Source organism: Beta vulgaris, chromosome 1 (genome assembly GCF_026745355.1).
Source record: "Beta vulgaris subsp. vulgaris cultivar EL10 chromosome 1, EL10.2, whole genome shotgun sequence".
NCBI classification, from domain to species: Eukaryota; Viridiplantae; Streptophyta; class Magnoliopsida; order Caryophyllales; family Amaranthaceae; genus Beta; species Beta vulgaris.
The window spans coordinates 55,925,640-55,944,622 of NC_079202.1; the positions used below are offsets into that span (position 1 = coordinate 55,925,640).

An 18,983-nucleotide genomic window follows, 5' to 3' on the forward strand; every position below is an offset into this window, starting at 1 on the left:
GACTAATAAATTAAATGAAAAAATTACAAAAGATAACAACATGAGAACTCTTTCTTATTTCTACTTGCTACACTAAACAAGTTAAAACTGGTATATGCATCAAATATTTCAATAAAAAAAATGGATAAAATATCTTGACCTTTTTATAAGGGAAAAAAGAGTACATTTTATCCACCTAAAAAGTTTGAAACACCTTTTCTCTAAATATAGAATAATGATACTTTAGTTTTGAAAAAGAACTAGTCAATTAATCAACAAAGAAACGGAAAGATCAATCAATCAATAAACTTACAAAGAAACATAGTAATCAATTACATGTTAATACAAAAAAAAACAGTCACATTATTTAATTTATGTCCATTAGTACAATAAATCAATTAATGCACAAATAAAAATTTTCATAAATATCAATATACTAAGTTCATAATAAAAAAAAAAATCAAAATGATCCCTATAATTTAATAACTAAAAAATGAGAAAAGAAAGTTGTCATTTCTTCCATAAATTGTCAATACAAATTATAATATACCGCCGATTTCGATACTCTTTAATTTAATCAGAATCACAATCACTCACTAACTTTTTTAGTTTGGAAGCCGATCCCAACTTCATAGCTTCAACCTTTTATATGAGTAAAAAAATATATCCATATTCATCTAATTATTAATGTTTCACATTTTAAGTATCATCAGTACTTTATTTCCTTAAATTTGTTGGTTATGGGAGTTGAACTCTCAACTTAGAGACGTAACATATTACTACATGTCTCCTCCCAACCAAGGTATGAAATATTACTGATTTGTTCTTGCATCTAGTTTACTTAAATAATTTGAGAAACAAGTTTCTCTCTATTAGTTAACCACTACTCAATTCAGCGGTTCTATTTCGAGATAATAATAATAAATTGCACTATACTATCCAATGTAGATAGTATGATGGGAATTATTATTTTATACTTTTATGCAAAATAAATCTATCTACAAACCCACTTTAATTTAAAATCTCTAAAATATATGAAGATTCTATTATGCTCTCAAGAGTACGGTCGGTGCGGTGCATTCAGTAATAAATTCGTTCTATTCTTGATGAGTAAATGTTTTATTTCAACAAATGTTTGTTTTAGACATATTTCTAAGCGAAAAAATATGTTATATTTCCTGTGAAAATTGTTCTATTTTAATGACAAATGTTTTATTTCAACAAATGCTCATTTTATGCATATTTTTCAGCAAAGAAATATGTTCTATTTTTCGCGAAAGTCGTTCTATCTTCAATAAGAAAATGTTATATTTTAGTAAATGCTCGTTTCAAGCTTATTTTTCAGTAGAAAATTATGTTCTATTTTTCGTTAAAAATGTTCTATTTTCGGTTAGAAAATATTTTATTTAAAAAAATTTGTTTAAAGCTTATTTTTCAGCAAAAGTTATGTTATATTTTTCTTGAAGATATGTTTTATATTTGATGAGAAAATATTCTATTTGAGTAATTGAATTACGGTAATATTCCATTTCAAGTGTAAAATATTTATTTTCATAATTAAATTGAATTCTGGTAATGTTCGTAGTTCCACTTCTATTGAGAATATACGGTATCCTAAAGATATGATAATATCTTTAGGATATGTTATTATCTATGGAAAATATTATGTGAAGAACATTTCTAATAAGTATTAGAAATAAGATATCTTTTAGAGATAATTACCTAGTAAGAGGAGTCCTTTATACTCCTATATATAATGTACTCATAATTTATTATGCAAGACACATCAATATAATAAACTCTTATTATTCTCTCCCTCCTGTAAACTTAACATGGTATCAGAGCCTATCGATCCTTGAAGAACCTTAAACACGTTTCCGCATTCCTACCGGTAGGCGATGTAAGTCATACATATGCCTACCGGTTGGATCTTTTTACAATCGTCTTAAAAATAAAAGTATTAAATTCGTGTTAGTACAGTGGGATGAAATAATTGCGGCGTGCAAAATAATTTTTCCTCTCCAAAATGCCAAGATATTTGCTGAAGATGCATGACAACATGAATTTATAACATGTCAACGATGCATTGTGAGAATGACTGAATGAGTCACATGCATTCTTTTCATGTTTTTTTTTTCTTTCAAAAAAAAAAAAAAAGAACGTGAGATTGTTTCAACAAGATATAGTTGGTACGATGATCTTTTTTTACTGTAATTTTTTTTCCCCGGCTCTCCCTGTGTCGTGAGACAGGACTTGGTTCACCTTGTGCCATGAGACAAGGTTTGGTTCTCCTTGTGCCATGAGACAGGGATTTATTGTGTTGTGAGAGCGATTTTGCTCAAGACCATTTGAAGAGAGCTCGACTTTGCTCAAGAAAAGTCAATATCTGCTGTGAGCGTTATTTGCTCAAGAAAAACATAAACACTACGGGTACGAAAAGAATGACGTTCCCGTTTTGTTAAAGTAATTGGTGAGTTCGAAAAGAGTGGGGTTCTCATCAACAAGAAGCAATTTGTAAGTTCAACGGTTAAATGTTGATTTTCATAAGTGAACTCTTTTAATATTTCACTTCAATAATAAAATGTTCGTTTCATTTTCGTATATATTATATTATATTATATTATATTTACATTACGTAAGTACAATTCTCATTATGTTATTGGGAGCACAATCCATGGATTACAAAATATAGAAATGAAAAATCCCAAAAATATTTTCTGAGAACTCTCACAAGTCACATTGTCACACCTACCAATTCTAGCAGAGCCAAGGAGAAAAGTGAAAGAGGCGAAATATTAACACAATTTTGGGTTTCATCGAGTTGAAACTTGAAAGTAGAGAGAGAAAATGGAGATGGAGTTGGAGAGCGGGAGATCGAAGCCACTCGCATACAAAATCAAGGCGATGTCTCGCGAAACTTCTGCTCAGAAAGCCACCCATGTTCTCGAGGCTGACCTGCGAAATTACTGGTCTACTGGTACTAATACTAAGGAGTGGATCTTACTTGAGCTCAATGTACTTCCTCTCTTTCTTTTTTACTGTCGATTTTTCTCTTTTTTGTTCTTGTTTTAGTTTGAATTTAGCGGTAATTTGGTTTTCGAATCATTGTTTTTGGTATACTATATGCTGACTTAGTTTAGGTAGTTTTTGATTGAGTAATTAGTGCTTGTTTTCTTGCCTTTTTTTAGTTTGTAACTGGTTCTGATTATGTTAATTGTTGATTCGTGGTTGATTATTAGGGTTGAAGTTAACTTAATTTATGACTGCTTCAGTTACAAATATGTTTGTTGTGGAAGACGATAGAGTAATTGATCATTGGTGTTGGCTCCCAAAATAGTATATACACACGTCCGTATGAAGAGGACCATACACACGATGAACATGAATCACTATATTATGTCTATGAAGACTAGTTCCAATGAACATGTACCAAGAGAGTTGTACGCATGGAATTAAAACTCTCCCGTTTCGTTATAAAACGGCCGTTTTGTAACTTTTTTTTGAATTTGCAGTTCTGCAAAATCCCGTTATGAAACTCCATAATAAGAATCACATACTTCTCGCCGCGTTGTGCGTTCCATGACGGGAACTCGTCGCATTAGAACGCTTTTGTCCCCGTTACTTTCGTTCTTTTCAAACATTAGCCAAAAATATTTTATGATTTAATTATGTAGCTGATGAAACATGATATTCTGGTAGATTTGATTATGTTATGTTGTAATAATACTTCTTAAACTAAAACAATGCAAATAAGGTTAGAACGTATTAGTGTAAATTTTTCAAAAAGATTCACGCCACGTCGGCCGCAGAACATTCTATTCCCCCGTTACAAGCCGTTCCTGCAAATGTGACTGCATTTTTCCCCCCTCGATGTACATATCTTCATTTGGCTTGTTATCCATATACATGTGTTCATTTGACTTGTTATCAATGTACATTTGACTTGTTATTCATGTACATGTGTGTACCATGCTATATGTACTAGCATGGGCACCATTTAAGCTTTGGTGCTGGCTCAATTTAGGTCTACTAAGAAAACCTAGATACGACGTTCGTACGTATTTCATGGCGTGCTAGGAACTAGGAAGTGTAGTTATTGAATTTTGATCACATATTGGAGGAAGTTTGGCGTGCAAGTTAGTAATGTGGACATGTCGAAACTTATGACTTCTGCATTTAAGTTATCGTGGTTAAATTATGATGATTGCGGATTCATCAACTGACTATTTATATGCCCCTACATTTTACTTTCTTTGTTTCACAATACTTGCAACAATTTGATTTTCACGCTTGCCAATGCATATTTTTGACCATTAATGTCTCTTATTATATTTTAGTAAAAATTATATTTGGAAAATACATATTGATACTAATCCAAGTGTCTAACTAGATCTTAGTTAATTACATTTTTGTATTATATATCATAAAATTTATGTCAATGCTAATAAATGAATAGCGTAAAGACAAAAGGTTCCCAGTATTAAGAAATGGAGGATATCTTTAGTTTTGTTGAATAGTGTTCGCGTGCAAAGATGTTTTATGTGGTTGGAAGTTCTTGTTAGTTGCAGATTTTGTTTTTCAGCTTGATATGGAAGGTTTTTTAGCATATCCTGTTAGAGGGAAAAGCCAAACCAAGCTACTCTGGCACATTGCAAATTTAGTTTCCGTTATGTAGCTAACTAGCTAGCTGCCAAAAATATGACCCTGGTCGTACAGGTTAGAGAAAATACAATTGTCAATGGCCTCTGAGGGCTTGTATGACTAGGAAATATCGTGCGTAAAACTAGAAGCTCCCTGTGGTTGTTGCGAGTTGATGAGCCCCCTTTTCTTGTTTAGCTCAATACCAGCTCCCCCTTGGTTCCCTCCTGCTTAGAGTAAAGAAAGAGTTGCAGGTCCAAATGCATCAAATTTCTTTGTGCTTGTTAGGGGCTTAAGAAAGTGGCTTGGCACTGATTAATTTCCTATGCCTTGTTCTGCCAATTTGTGTTACTGTAGATTTTGAGTTGTTGCTTAGAACCATTTACCTTCAGCATAATTTATGAAGCTATATTGTTTTATCTTTTTTTGTTGTTGTTGTCCTTTTCTATCCTTCTCTTTCTGAGTATTTCTCTCTGCACTATGAGAAGAAACCATCCAGAGTTTGCACCATCGTGTTTTTGAAACTATTGTGCTTGCAGTCAAGTGCTTATCTTTCATCCTATTAAATTGACTATTGTGTTTAAAGATGTCATGCTCTTTCGTTTTGTCTGCAGGAACCTTGCCTGTTATCTCATATACGGATACACAACAAGTCTGTTTTGGAGTGGGAAGTTGCAGCAGGCTTGCGTTACAAGGTTAACAACTTTAAGTAATATATGACAGTTTCTGGCTAAGTATATTGTTGACCTATTTGTTACTTGAGCTGTGGACTTGATGTAAAAATGCTCTGTATATAATATACCGTGTAGCTTATAGTCGAAGAGCGAGTGGTAATTTAAGAGAAGCATTAAGAGAAAATCTGAGATATGGAACCAAAATCTGTCTTTCATGAAATAAGAACAAAGATGAAGTCAGTAGTAATTATTATCTCTAATTTCAGTGGTGTCTTAGATGAGTGAGGCAATGAACGCAATGTATGAATATGATATTGCATACATCGACCCATTTACGAGGTCTAGTAGTTTCTTTCTTGGGTGCTTTCCCTATGGAATATTTACTTTTTAGATGCATTTTGGAACGAAACCCTCATGGAGATATAAGTCCTTTGTTTTTCAAGTAGTCACAACATAATTTTTCAGCCTCTTGAAAAATTTTCTTACGTAAGAATGAATCATTTTGTAGGAGAAACAATTATATGCTATCAGTTAATGATCATGAGGGTAATAGTAACTCTTAGAATGAAGCTGTATTTCTTGAAATTCTAATTACAATAAAATGCGGAATCAAGATGTATATTTAAGCTGGAATGGTATATATCTATTTGTTTCTAAATGTGTCCTGATATGGTGATTTTTCTTCCTTTTAAATCAATGTGCCTTGCGTGGCAGTGGTCTCACTTGCATTCCTATATGTTTATTAAGAAACCTTTCATATATTCTATCTTCTAGCTGTATGTTACTACTTACTTACATAACAGTACCTTATTTACTTACATAACAATACCTTATTCTTCATCATACTAGGTATTGTAATATTGTTTGGAGGAGCATGAGAAAGTGATGACATTTATTGCATATGCCAAGGAAAAAAAATGATAGTGGTTCTGTTAGTTATTTATCCCATTTTTACCTTTTCTATACCTATAACAAATATGATGGTCATTAAACGCTATACTCTAGCTACTACTGGTTTGGATGTGGCTTGTTGCTTCATGTGTCTTTGGATTGTCTCTTTGGCACTTATTATCAGCCTTGTTTAGGATGAGTTGGGGGCAATCTTGTAGTGGAACATATCTTTTGTAGCTTGGAAGATAAGATGAATTGACTTGTTGAAGTGTGGAAGATAGTTCCATTGGTAATTGGCAGTGTACTTGGAAAGAAAGAAACCAACATAATATTATGGGTGATCAATCCCACGACATCAAGGTTTGAGTTTAGGCTCTTGTATAACTTTAGTCAAGTCTATGGGAATTGCTATGATAGCTCGAGGGCATGTGTATTTTGTCGTTACCCTTCCGTTTGTATATATATGACGCTGACATGGTGTCCCTTTGACTCTCTTCTTTATATATCTGTATTACTCAAAATATTCAATTATTCTATTTTTAAGTTGTGTCTTTATATTGATCACAGGAACCATGAGCATGTATATATGTAGACTGTAGTTATAGAAAACATTGCTATTATTTAAAGTGTCAAAATTTAGATATTTTGACTATGCTATATGTCTCAAGGAGAGTTTATAAGGTGGACTGGAAAATATATTGAAGTACTTGTGCATATGGCAAAGTCATTTCTAATGAGCGCTTCTCCATGCAACACAAGCTGCTGGTTTTGGATTGATAGGTAATGAGGTCAGAGTTGGAGAAATAAGATGAAATTTCAAAGAAAACGCCAGATCAAATGTCATATTTCAAAGGGCACATCTTAATCCAGTTTTGGACCAGGCTAGTTGATGACAAAAGTTGGGGACTATGAAGGCGATACAAATTACATCTAGGAGAAAGTTGTGAATCAAGCGAACTCCAGAGATGTTAAAACTTAAAAGTATCCAGAAGATTCAGAGGCCTTGATCATGAAGGTGCGTCAAGGATGAAGGAGGGAGAAGCTTTGTGGAAAAGGTACATTTTTGGAACTGCTGATTGGGTCTAGTGATAGCAAGTTTTTCTTAAGGAAGGCTGATACATGAAGAAGGAATAAGAGCCACAGGTTCGATGTATGGGTATCACAAAGAGAAAAGTTGAAAATAGTTATGGAGTGATGAGGTGGGAAGTATTGGGTTCAGATGAAAAAGGCTTATCTTAGATACTGAAGTTGTGTAAGGTCATCCTTTATGTTTGTTGAGATTGAGGTTTAAACTATATAATCCCTTTATATAAGAGAAAAGGGAACAATTAAATAGAAGTATTTAGTAACTATAGGGGTATTAAGTTAAATTACTGCACCATGAGGTTATGGGAGAGGGTTATTTCAGAAGTAGGGAGTTTCAAATGCACAAGGTCAATTCTTCAAGGTAATGGCAAGATGATAAAAGACATATTCACCATATTGATGTAGTTTTTTCGATGAAGGATGGCCCTAGGAGCTCTCTACGATAGTCAAACACCATTAAAGATTTCAAGGGAAAATTTAATTGGATATTGATTAGGCCAAAGCCCCTTGCTGGCAATTAAACAACTTAAAGTCTGCATTATTATGGTATTAGGGAATGCTTCGTTGTAAAGAGATATGATCAAGAATGAAGTGATAAGAGATCTTCATTATATCTGGGAACTCTTGATGACTTTGGTGTTCACCATTTTTGACCAATATACCCCCAAAGAAAATGAGAAACTTCAAAGTGCATTCTCTGAGTTTTTAAAAAAAATCTAAAAACAAAATAAAAAGGGAAAAATCAAAATAGTTGGTTCAAAAACTGCACAGCAGTTATCCAGATACTTCCCACTTGAGCATTAAAGAAAAAAACACTAAATCAAAGCACAAAATTTTCGACAGTTTCTAACTTTCCATCTTGATAACGATTTCGCACGCACAACCTGCATACAAGGCTAGTAAGTTCGAAAGTGAATGCTGTGGAAGTTGAATTACAAGAGAAGGGTTAGAAGTAAAATGAATATGAAATGAAGCTATAAGGTAAGATCTTTCGTTCTTGAAGTTCAAGCAGTACATGGCTGTATATTAGAATCAATGATGTATTAGGATTTAGTCAGTCGATATGAAGTGAGTAGTTCCTCCTTTTTATATCCCCTTGCGTGCTTTACGTGTATAATACCTCACTAGACCTGCTCTTTTATGTGTGTGCTTATTATTGTTGATAATAAACATGTGTGTGCTACTGTGCTTGTAATAGTGGGTAGGAGCTAGTGCTTGGGTTATTGTTATTATAGTTGTTGCTGCGTGGTGTTGTTTGTGAACTTGTTTTTTCAGTTTAATATTGTGCTTGAGCTTCATTTTCCCCCCTGTGGATCTTTTGGAAACAGCCGCTTCAATAGTCTTTTATTTATTAGGGATAAAGGTAAGGTTGAGGCTTATGTTGGTCGCATTCTTGACACTTCATTTGGGTCCAAATGAAGTGTCAAGAATGCGACATGGTTACTCAAGATAAAATGAAGAGTCCAAGTAACAAAGATTGAAGGCTGCATATAGTTGGACTTCCGAAGAACCCATCTTGACAGGACTTACCTAGGATTTTTTTGCTATTGCTGTTGACCTTTTCAATGCTGCTTTGGATTTTTTCATTTTCTTATTTTATTTCTATTATTCGCGTGCCAATCAATAATTAATAGGTATAAAGTTCTCTTAGTGTCATGGTTCTTAAATGTACTTGCTGATGTTAGTATCCCTTCATATAGCTTAGGTGCTGAATGGTGTCGAAAAAGTCAAAGTCTGTCTAAGGTCAATAATGTGTTATCATAGGATGTTATATGAAATGCCTCGACATTTTAATCATTTTGATCTTGATTGCATAAAAATGTATAAATTATGAAGTGAACATTTATTGAAAGAAAATAGAATGATAGTTGTGTAGGAGGAATTTCGGTTTTGTTTGTTTGCATTGGTATCATGGTGATATTAGGAAAGAGGCATTATGCTTTTTATATCACAAGTAAACTTTGTTTGACTAAGTTGAAATTTCTGTGAAACCTCTGCCTTCTCTAAAATATCTTTAGCTCATTTTCCAAGAAAACTTGAGCTCAAACATTCTATGAGTTTGATTCTGTTGGCCTTCCATCCTGTCTTGTCTTGCTCGGACATTTTTTCCTCTCTCTTCCTAATAGGAAGGCCATGCCAAAGTCGGGCCTTTCTGCTTGTTAACATCAATGCAGAATGTCTTTTCATTAGTTTCCCATTCTCCATGAATGCGATATTCTACTTGTTAATGATAATAGTATGGTCATGTTTGTTGATTGCAGCATGAAGCCATGAACACAACATTAATAAATTCAAGTAGGAGTGTGTTAGTCACATTTATCTTTTATATGAAGGAGGATCGAAAGTCAAGGGCGGGAGGGGATGGGTGTTATGATGGAGGGGCTTGCAAAGCACAAATTCATGAGTTGTGGGAGGGATCTGTGACTAAGACTGGCATTTCCTTAATGATAAGTTGTCTTGAAAATTTTGCTCTTTGTTTTGCATCTGTTGTTTATCTTGCAATGTCCAAGGAATCTCAGGGATCTATGATTTAGTAGCAGCGTCCGGGCAAGTTTCTCTGTATGTATTTCCTGAAGGAATATTTCGACCTATTCTCCCAAAGGAAAGGAAAGAGTTATCTGAATACCTGGGCTAAGTCCCTAGATTAAGTATAAACTTACTTTTTCAGGATTAGATGGTTATATAGTATATCTTATATGCCTTCTGGTTTTGAAGAATACAATGTTGTAAGTCTCAGTTGTGGCCTTGACATTTTTTACGTAGAAAAAGGTGCCACTTTTTTACATATGGCTAGCTAATCTTCTTTACTTGCTTTAAATAAAAAAATGCAGCCTGATACATTTGCAAAAGTTCGTCCTCGATGTGAAGCACCTCGACGAGACATGATTTATCCTATGAACTATACACCATGTCGTTATGTTCGATTATCTTGTCTAAGAGGAAGCCCCATAGCCATCTTCTTCATCCAGGTAATCATTGAGCACTATAACATGCCTTACTTTTTATTTGTCGATATGGCACTTCTCTGAGATTCATTCACTGCACAGAAGTGTAAAATTTGTTGCATTTTCAAGGTTTCTGTTTCTATGCGATGTAGACCAGGACTGAATGGTAGAGCTGATACTTGACTGATCTAGGGGAGGATTTATTGTATAACATGAAATTTCTGGTGCTCAGCTTTCTTTGTGCATTGAAAATTACAAACAATACCTGAGAATGATGAATAGCTTCACTTTTAATAAGTACGTGGCCAATTTAGCTGTATATAAATATATTATGGATATTGCTTGTGTCAATAGCCAGTTATAAGTTTTTGATGTTGATATTTCAAACTACAGAACTTTTGGTTATTACTTAAATTTTAGAATGGGTGCCACACTGCAACTGTAAAAGTTAGTATTTCGGAAGTTTGAGAGGGGACTCTTGGAACACTAATAGGATGAAAGAAAAAAGAATTAGGCACTCTACTTTTCTTAAATTTGGAATCTGTTGAAAGCAAGAATTAAAGGTTTATGGAATGTAATAATCTTTGTTTCTTCCCTTTCGGTGTTAAGAACTTCTGCAGTGAAAGAATCCCTCTCCAGTCTCCTGTCAACTTTTCTCTTCTGTCTCATTTTTCCTTCCCTCAATTGCTAGCAAACCATTTGTGAGAAGCCATAAAATCTTGAGTGGATTATACGGATGGATTCAGCATTCACATAACCAAATGGGATATTTGGGACCATTTTGTATTTTGATCTCTAAAGATATTAGAGCTTGCAGGTTTAAAGCTGATTTGGTTGTTGTTTGTGGAAGCGCAGAAAACTGTAATCCAACTTAATTTATCTTCCTCTTTTGCCCAGGATGTGGATGGGGAGGGATTTAATCCATAAAGAACGGTCAGTATTTGAATTATGGTTGATATAATGGAGAGATCCAGATTTATAGTAAACCCTCAAATTTGTTCAAAAATCTTAAAGTGTCTTCTAATACTCAGGAGAATTTACAAAACTGTTGTCATTGAGAACTGGAATGGAATTTTTATGTGCAAAGAGGATGTGGTGTAGTGTGTAATTTGGCAATATTGTTATTTTTATTTTTTATAATTAGTGTGCTAGATATTGTCTCCATTGGGGAATAAAGCCATCCTCTCTCCTCTTCTAGGTGCAGAATTTTTTGCAGTTGAAACCATATTATATTTCTAGTGGTCTTGTCCAGATGCTTTATTTAAGATATATCATCTGTTTTTCAGTTGATTGGAATTTCAGTGCCTGCTCTTGAACCCGAGTTTCAACCGGTGGTTAATTACCTTCTGCCACAAATTGTAACTCATGAACAAGATTCTAAAGACTTGCATCTTCAGGTGGCACATATTTCTCTATCATATACCCCATATACATTTCTGTGTTCTATCATATCTTCCTTCTCCAGGACTTCTAACATCTGGTAGCTTGTAGTTGCTTCAAGAGATAACAGATCGGTTGCATGTATTCCTTCCTCAACTTGAGGTATGATTCAACTTCTGTTTGGTATCAGTACTATGCTCTGTTCATTGTGGTAGCATGAAGTTCTAATGTTCAAGAGTTTCCTTTACCGCTGTGCAGTCAGAGCTTACAAAATACGCTGATGATTTAGAGACTAGCACACGGTTTCTTGCTATGCTGGCCGGTCCATTTCATCCTATACTTCAAATTGTCACCGAAAGGTTGGTTCTTTATGCGTTCAGATTCTAAGGACATTTTATACTTTATTACCGAGATATGCCTCTATTTTTTTAAAGAAAGTGGAAAGGAGAGCATCTTGACTAAATATATTTTTTGGGTGCTGACCGTGCTGTTGAATATTACCATGACCACTATTCATGATCTCGCCTTGACTTGCTGAAAATGAAAGTTGCCTCAGGATGCAACTTTTAATGCTGGATTTGAAACCATAGTTAAAGAACCTATAATACTGTTTGGACTTGTACCATAGACACCTAGAGCTGCTTGTGGAGTTTATCTAGAATTGGTAAAATCACATATGTACACTTTACATAATATAGAATATTTCTGCAAAGGCAGTTGCTTAAGAGTCTTATGTTATTAACTTCTAAATCAGTGGTTGTAATTCAGAAAATGACTTCAATTTCCTAAATTTGTATGGAGGGAAGGTGTTAGTTTCTTACTTTCTTTTGGCCGATATTGGATCTGATTGACTGATTTATTAGTTCAGAACAAGCAAGAAAGTAGAGAGCATGTTAGTTAACACATTTAATTTTGTCGATTGCCACTCAAAGATGAAATATGCTGATGCTTTTTTTGGCTAAACAGAAGCATCAATTAAACATGCTTAAGAGTTAGTACACTGGAGCCTGAGTGGCTCAAAGTAATGGTTGAGCTCATGCTCTGTAAATACAGATTTGTGTGGGCATATATCAAAATACAATTCTATGAGTAGTAAGGATAGGTCAGATGATCTTGAAATATGTGCCTTATTCTTCTTGCTTGTGCTGATTTAGACTTTCTTTGAGTGTCGTTGCTTTGCAAGTTTGCAAGCTGCTTATCTAAAGAGGATTTGGAATTACGTTTTCTTATTAAATTTCCTCAGAAATGTAACGTCTTTGTCGTCCCAATCCGTTCAACCCCCCTTGCTCTCCTTCATTTTCTATCTCACCACAATTCACGTCTTTACCTGTTCAAGACTTTCAGCATGCCAGCGACATCCTCTACACTCCCACTATACCCTCTGGTAGTGATCAGTGGCCACCAGCTAATTGTGACAGATGTTTTCAGTAAGCTCCCTGAAGTTATTTGATGATTAAAATTCCCCTAAGTTCTTGTACTTCTACAAAACTCCATTTGGGATGTGTCTTCATTTTTTCTTAAAATCCCCACTGCCACAAATTCTTCTCTTCTCTCATCTCACATCTCGTTGCCATCTTCAGAGATACTATATCTTGCTGTACAAAGTGAAGGAGGGGATAGAGGGAAGACATGGTAATTTAGGTTTAGGTCTGGCCATCTGGGAGCGAGTCATGAGTTGGTTGGCTTTGGGGACTTCGATGTAGCTGGAGTTTTTTGGTTAATAATCTGGTTGGTAATGAAGATATAGGGAGCCAGGAGAACGAAGGCTGTTGCTCTAGAAGAGTTCGGGGAAATGTAGTGGTAGATTTATCTGAAAACTATGAGACAAATTAGAGAACTGGGGGACTGGTTGTTTTTCTCTTTTCAGTGGAGTGATAAATTGGCAATATATGTTTAAAGGTGGTGGAGGATGTAGCTGGCAGTAACGGCTTGTTTGATAGTCGTTAATAAATTGCGGTAATGGGAATGAATTAAAAGTGTAATTTATTGGGGAAGCACCCTTAAAATCTCCATGGGGAGGCATTTTTTCTCCACACGCAAGCAATCTCACCCCTAAACTTGTGTTTTTGTCTCCAAGGGGAAGCAATTTTCATTACCACTCATTACCACCTACAAGGTGGTATTGGATGGGAATGAAAATTGAAGAAGGAAAGCGGACACTTTAGGATAAATTAGCATTACCATGAGAATGGACAATGATATTCTTCACAAATTTACAAACAAATTCATTCCCATTACCATCATTTATAACCAACTACCAAATGGCTTGTAAGGGTGATGGAGGGAGAGATTGGGAGCTATGAAAAGAGAGTACTGTCTGCACCTTGTAGTCCACCCATACTCTGAGCTATGAAAAGAGAGTACTTTGAAGTTTCAATATACAAGGAAAATGGAAAATATGTGGAAACCTTCCAGGTTTCTTGTCGTCAGGGTTACGGTTCTTGACAAGGCCTTGCCTTGGGGCCTCGAATCAGAGGGAGGCAAAGAAAGGGAAAAGCTCTGCTCCACCCCCTGTTAAAATGCGTTAAATCCCTGTGGTGGAAGTTTATTGTCGCAAAATCATAATATCCTTTGTTAATCAATCTCCCTGACCCTCTTGTAGGCCCTTTAAAGTTAGGGAAACAATAAACATTGTCATCTTAGTTTTCAAAAGCGTGCCCAAGGCGCGCCTAGGCGCTAGGTGAGTGGAGGCGCCAGCGAAAATGCATCTGACAAGTCAGGCGCAGCGCAGTAGGGGAGGTGACATCAGGCGCGTGCCTTCAGCCGCCTTTGAGAGAGGCAGAGCCACAAAGGCACACGCTTTTGGATAAGAGACGCATAAACAGCTCCATTTGAATTGAATTCGTAGAAGAAGACAAAGAAATTTTAAATTAAATGTTACTAAGCCTCCAATAATACATCTCGAGCCAAATCCTTCACTTAACTGCATGAAATTTCTAAACTTTGGGGTAAAAATCAAAATCCCCGATTTGAGGGCAAAACCCTAATTTGCGAACTGAGGATTATTTTGAGGTCGCCGACCCTCGGTGACTTGTGGCACTAGATTGGCCGGTGGTCGTCGCCGGTGAAGACTTTTCAGGTAAGTTTTCTTCGATGTCCGCTCTCTCTCACTCTCTTCTATGTCCACTCTCTCTCTCTCTTCAATCTGCTTTTCTCTCTCTCTTCGATCTGCTTTTCCTCTCTCTTTTCATCCTCCCCTTCTGTCATCTTTCCCTCTTCTTCTTCGATCTAGATTCTGGAGCTTCTGCCTTTTTTTTCCAATCATTTTCTTTTCTCCATTTTGTTTAAATTATTGGGTAAGTAAACGAAGTCAAAATTAGCTAACCTGCCCCATTGGGCATAGACCCACATTCCCACTCCCCTCATATTCACGCGCCCTTCCCCTTTCTAATTGTTTCAAGGTTTTTTTTTTTCTGTTTCTTACTATTGGAATTTTTTTTTGAGGGGACTATTGGAATTTAATTACTGTTATTGTTTACATATATGGGCTCATCTACTGAAATCCAATCATGAATAAAATAATTTTTTTTATAGAAAAAGTGCGCCTCACTTGAAGATGCGCGTGTCTTCGCCTTGGGCCTTTCAAAACTAAGATTGTCGTGCATGCTGAGCCTCATCAATCACTACTCACTGGTCCTGTTTTTATACTGTAAAATGCTCTCTGTTGGTGTTGAGAACTCTTGCAGGCATGCATATCAAACTGCTATATCTGCAAAAACGGCATAAACTTATAAAGCTACTGCTGTCTTATAGCTAGACATTACGTGTGGGGCTGTGGGCTTTGTTTTCCATGTCATACCCTTTGGATAAATGTTTTTTGTTTGATTTATTACGAACTAATGATGCAATAATAACTGTGCTTATTTTTCAGAGAATCTGCGAGATGCTCAGCAAGTGGTTTTGATTCTGAAATCTCTAGAAATAGTCAACCAGCGCCAGCTTTAACAGTTTCTTCTAATTTTGAGGTATGTCGATATCGTTTTCTCCCGTATCTCTTCTCTGACTCACTTCTTGTTTGTCCATTACTCTCCCTTATTTCCCAAAACATGATACTATTGAAAAAGAGATGGGGTTTCTCTAATCTTGTTTGCCAATTCTACAAGGCTTTCTATTCATGTAACGAACATTTGATTATATATCAAGCTCTTACTGGTGATTAATTTGTTTATGTTTAATTGCCTCCTCTCAGATATAATTTTTTACCCATTACTTGCTCTGTTTTCTTAGTAAGATTGGACTTCTTTCCTTTCTTTGTTGCGTTCATGTATGTACAATGTTTTTGTTTTTTCCAGCCAAGGAAATTTCGCAGCATGTCACCTTTTCATTTACCAACTTCCAGATCAATTGTATTTCGCCCAGATGCAATTTTTATGTTACTGAGGAAAGCTTTTGCAGATGATTATTTGGGAGCTGTATGCAAAGTGGTAATGCATTTCGTCTCCTTGATTACATGCTGCATCTAATTTATTTTTGTGGATGTGTGAAATTGCAGGGTCTTCTCATCTCCCCTTATTTTATTAAATATTGATTGAAGTTTCTGTTTGTTGCAACTTTACAACATGTAGCCTGAATTTTCAATTGATTTCTTTAGGCTTCAAAGATTCTCTACCATTTTACAGAGACAACTTCAGCACAACAAGAAGCATCTGTTGTCACCGGAGAGACATTGTCTCTGCTTGAAGAAGTGCCAAGATCAAAATCATATGTTGCTTTATCAGATTATTCAGAGTTGTTTGGGGACCAATTTCTTATTCCAGTTGTTGACTGGAATCCTAGCTATATAAATGTCCTTGATATTGGGGCGGTAGAGGAAGGAATTTTGCATGTTTTATATGCTTGTGCATCACAGGTGAGTTGATAGTCAGAACTCAACATTTCATTTAATCTTATTCTGTTGATCTTATCTAAGCACATCAACAGCCGTTGCTTTGCAGCAAGCTGGCAGGCAGTGCTACTGAGTTTTGGCTGGCATTACCTCTTATACAAGCTCTGTTACCAGGTTAGTTATATTGTCACTTATGACCATTTCATTGCATTAATGCTAATGGAGAGGTCAGTCAACAATATTGAACTTTTTGTTTCAGAGAGTAGCTTTTTGCAGAAAAGATTTCTCTGTAGAATGTAGATATATATATTCCCTAGTTTGAGAATTCCAATCGGGTTAGAAAACAAAAACCAGAAAGCATTCTATTAGACTAGCCTAGACCAGACTAGAGAGAAACTTGCTGTTATGATTCTGGAAATGTTCATACTGAACCAAAAAAATCACACCAATCTAGACCACATCATATCAGACTAGAAAAATCAAATCAGTTGAGAACTGACTAGAGTAGACCTTAAAAATTTCAGACCAGATGACTTTATTTAATCCTTCAGGTAAATGTACATCATATAAGTTGAATAAGAAGCCTTCCATGTTATGCATATGTGTAGACTTCTTGTATAGTGAACAAGACCCCTTATCTATGAAATAGTGGCACTATACTAGAATGATCAGGTAACATAAAGATCAAGTCAAATTTCGATTTCTAGATGCATGAGTGTTTGTTATCAGAATGTAAACCGATGAAATCTACTTGGAATGTTTCTAGAACCTTTTCCCTTGATGGAATATGAGAAAGGAATGCTTTGGGTAGTGCTATATGTTAACCACAATACAGTTTCTGAAAGGAATTTCTTTTCTTTGTGTTTGCGAGACCCTAATGCTTAGACGCTTAGACAAAGCCACGCACTATTGCGCATTTGCACTACAGGGTCTGGGATGTTATAGCGTTAAGGATGCATTTCTTCTTTATTTCCGAAATGTAAAGATTCCTCTACTTATAATTGGTAAAACTCTTTGACATGGTTTTCAGTGATGTTTGAGATCCAGATCTCTGTATAGCAATGAATCTTTACTTCTGATTTGGGTCAAGAATATTTAATTTTCTCATGGATTTTGTAAAATGAGTGGATGGATTTCCTTCTCATATCTAAGCTATCCGAATCTTGTAGCTCTTCGCCCAGCTAGTTGTCCACTCAATGTTGATGATACTTTCTCGCAGTGGACACAGCCTTTTGTACAACAAGCTTTATCCAAGGTTACGTATTGATGTTACTCTCGTGGCCATAAATGTTCTTTTTACTGCCTTGTTTCTATCTTATTTCCTTCCTTTTTCTGCTGGGGTGGGGGTGGGGGGCTTTTCCTGCTTTCTTTCCTCATAGCAGCTGCTGTTTTGCAGATTGTATCAACATTGTCATCATCGGTGTATCATCCACTTCTCCATGGTTGTGCTGGCTACTTGTCATCTTTCTCACCTTCTCATGTGCGTGTTTCTTGTTCTTTCCTCATCTGTCTTGGACTCTTGGTGACAATTGCACATTTTGCAGCAAGCTGTAAATTCTTCCATACACTTATTTCTAATGATATGGTGCCATATTCCTTAGGTAATTTGAAGACTGTGAGCATTTAACTTTAGTGGCCTAATGTTGACTTTTTATTCTCTAGGTTAGTTAATGAGCTCCTACCTGTTCTGAGACTGGTAGGGGGATGAGGGTGTTGTCTTGTGCTCGCAGTTTGTAATTGAAGTATCTTGTTACATACTGGTGACCTGGATAGTTTCAGGATTGGGCTCATTTATTTCATTTCATGTGAGTTGGTTTATGACCTGTGGTTGAACTCTGTAAGTTCAATCTATTGGGAATCCGTTTGGTCTTTGATACTTTCTTTTCTTTTACAAGGTGTCAGATTCTTGATTTTCCCTTATTGATCTAGGATTTCCTTAGAGAATGATCCTCGAATTGTGATTCAAAACCCAGTGGTCAAGAGGGTTCCTTTTGGGGATGATCAGATTCTTGCTGGAGACTTGGTTGCATCCCCTTCTAAGAAGCATCCTTTCTTGACCGTTAATGCGTCTGCTTGACGGCTTTTACGTAAACATTATTTCTCTTTTTAAATTCAGTGCAATTAGGGTTAAGAGTTTGGAGAAAGTTATGAGAGATTTTCTAGGCTAGGGGCGAAGGGATCATGTCATAAGCTGGGACTTAGTGGATATTCGAAGGAAGGGATGTTTGGGTTTTGGGAATTGATCTCTGCAAAGATCTCCTCAGTAGAGAAAGGGCATTGTTTTTTCCTTCGGAACTTGGGTCCCTGTGACTCAAACTGATCAATAGTTGGTATTGCATTTGAGCTTTGAAGTAACCACTGTGGTGCATTGTGGGAATTTTGCCTCTTAAAACATTCTATGGGATCTGGCACATTTCAATTCCTCTTCTTTACCCCCCTTATGGGATCTGGCACATTTAGAAATGTGCCAGATCTGGCACACCAAAAACATTCTATGTGGTCAAGAGGAATTGAATTTTAATATATTGATTCAACTTTTAGCTGGTGTTAAGGAGAAATAAATTT

General features: G+C 35.8%; 1 protein-coding gene across 4 annotated transcripts in view; it reads left to right on the plus strand.

Annotated features, from left to right (window-relative positions):
- Positions 1-2,679: 2,679 nt before the first annotated feature.
- The window catches only part of LOC104889813 (uncharacterized), a 28,702-nt gene continuing 12,398 nt past the window's right edge, over positions 2,680-18,983 (plus strand). For 2 of the 4 annotated variants that reach the window (XM_010675134.4, XM_010675142.3), the window contains exons 1-12: positions 2,680-2,994; positions 5,232-5,312; positions 10,100-10,237; positions 11,500-11,610; positions 11,705-11,755; positions 11,852-11,952; positions 15,465-15,558; positions 15,886-16,017; positions 16,185-16,442; positions 16,514-16,592; positions 17,588-17,673; positions 17,815-17,898. In XM_010675134.4, the coding sequence (XP_010673436.1) occupies positions 2,827-2,994; positions 5,232-5,312; positions 10,100-10,237; positions 11,500-11,610; positions 11,705-11,755; positions 11,852-11,952; positions 15,465-15,558; positions 15,886-16,017; positions 16,185-16,442; positions 16,514-16,592; positions 17,588-17,673; positions 17,815-17,898 (1,383 nt within the window). In that variant the 5' untranslated portion in view covers positions 2,680-2,826. Of the gene's footprint in view, positions 2,995-5,231; positions 5,313-10,099; positions 10,238-11,496; positions 11,611-11,697; positions 11,756-11,851; positions 11,953-15,464; positions 15,559-15,883; positions 16,018-16,184; positions 16,443-16,513; positions 16,593-17,587; positions 17,674-17,814; positions 17,899-18,983 lie in introns of those variants that run through there. The other 2 variants (XM_048639796.2, XM_010675145.4) reach the window with 2 other exon arrangements.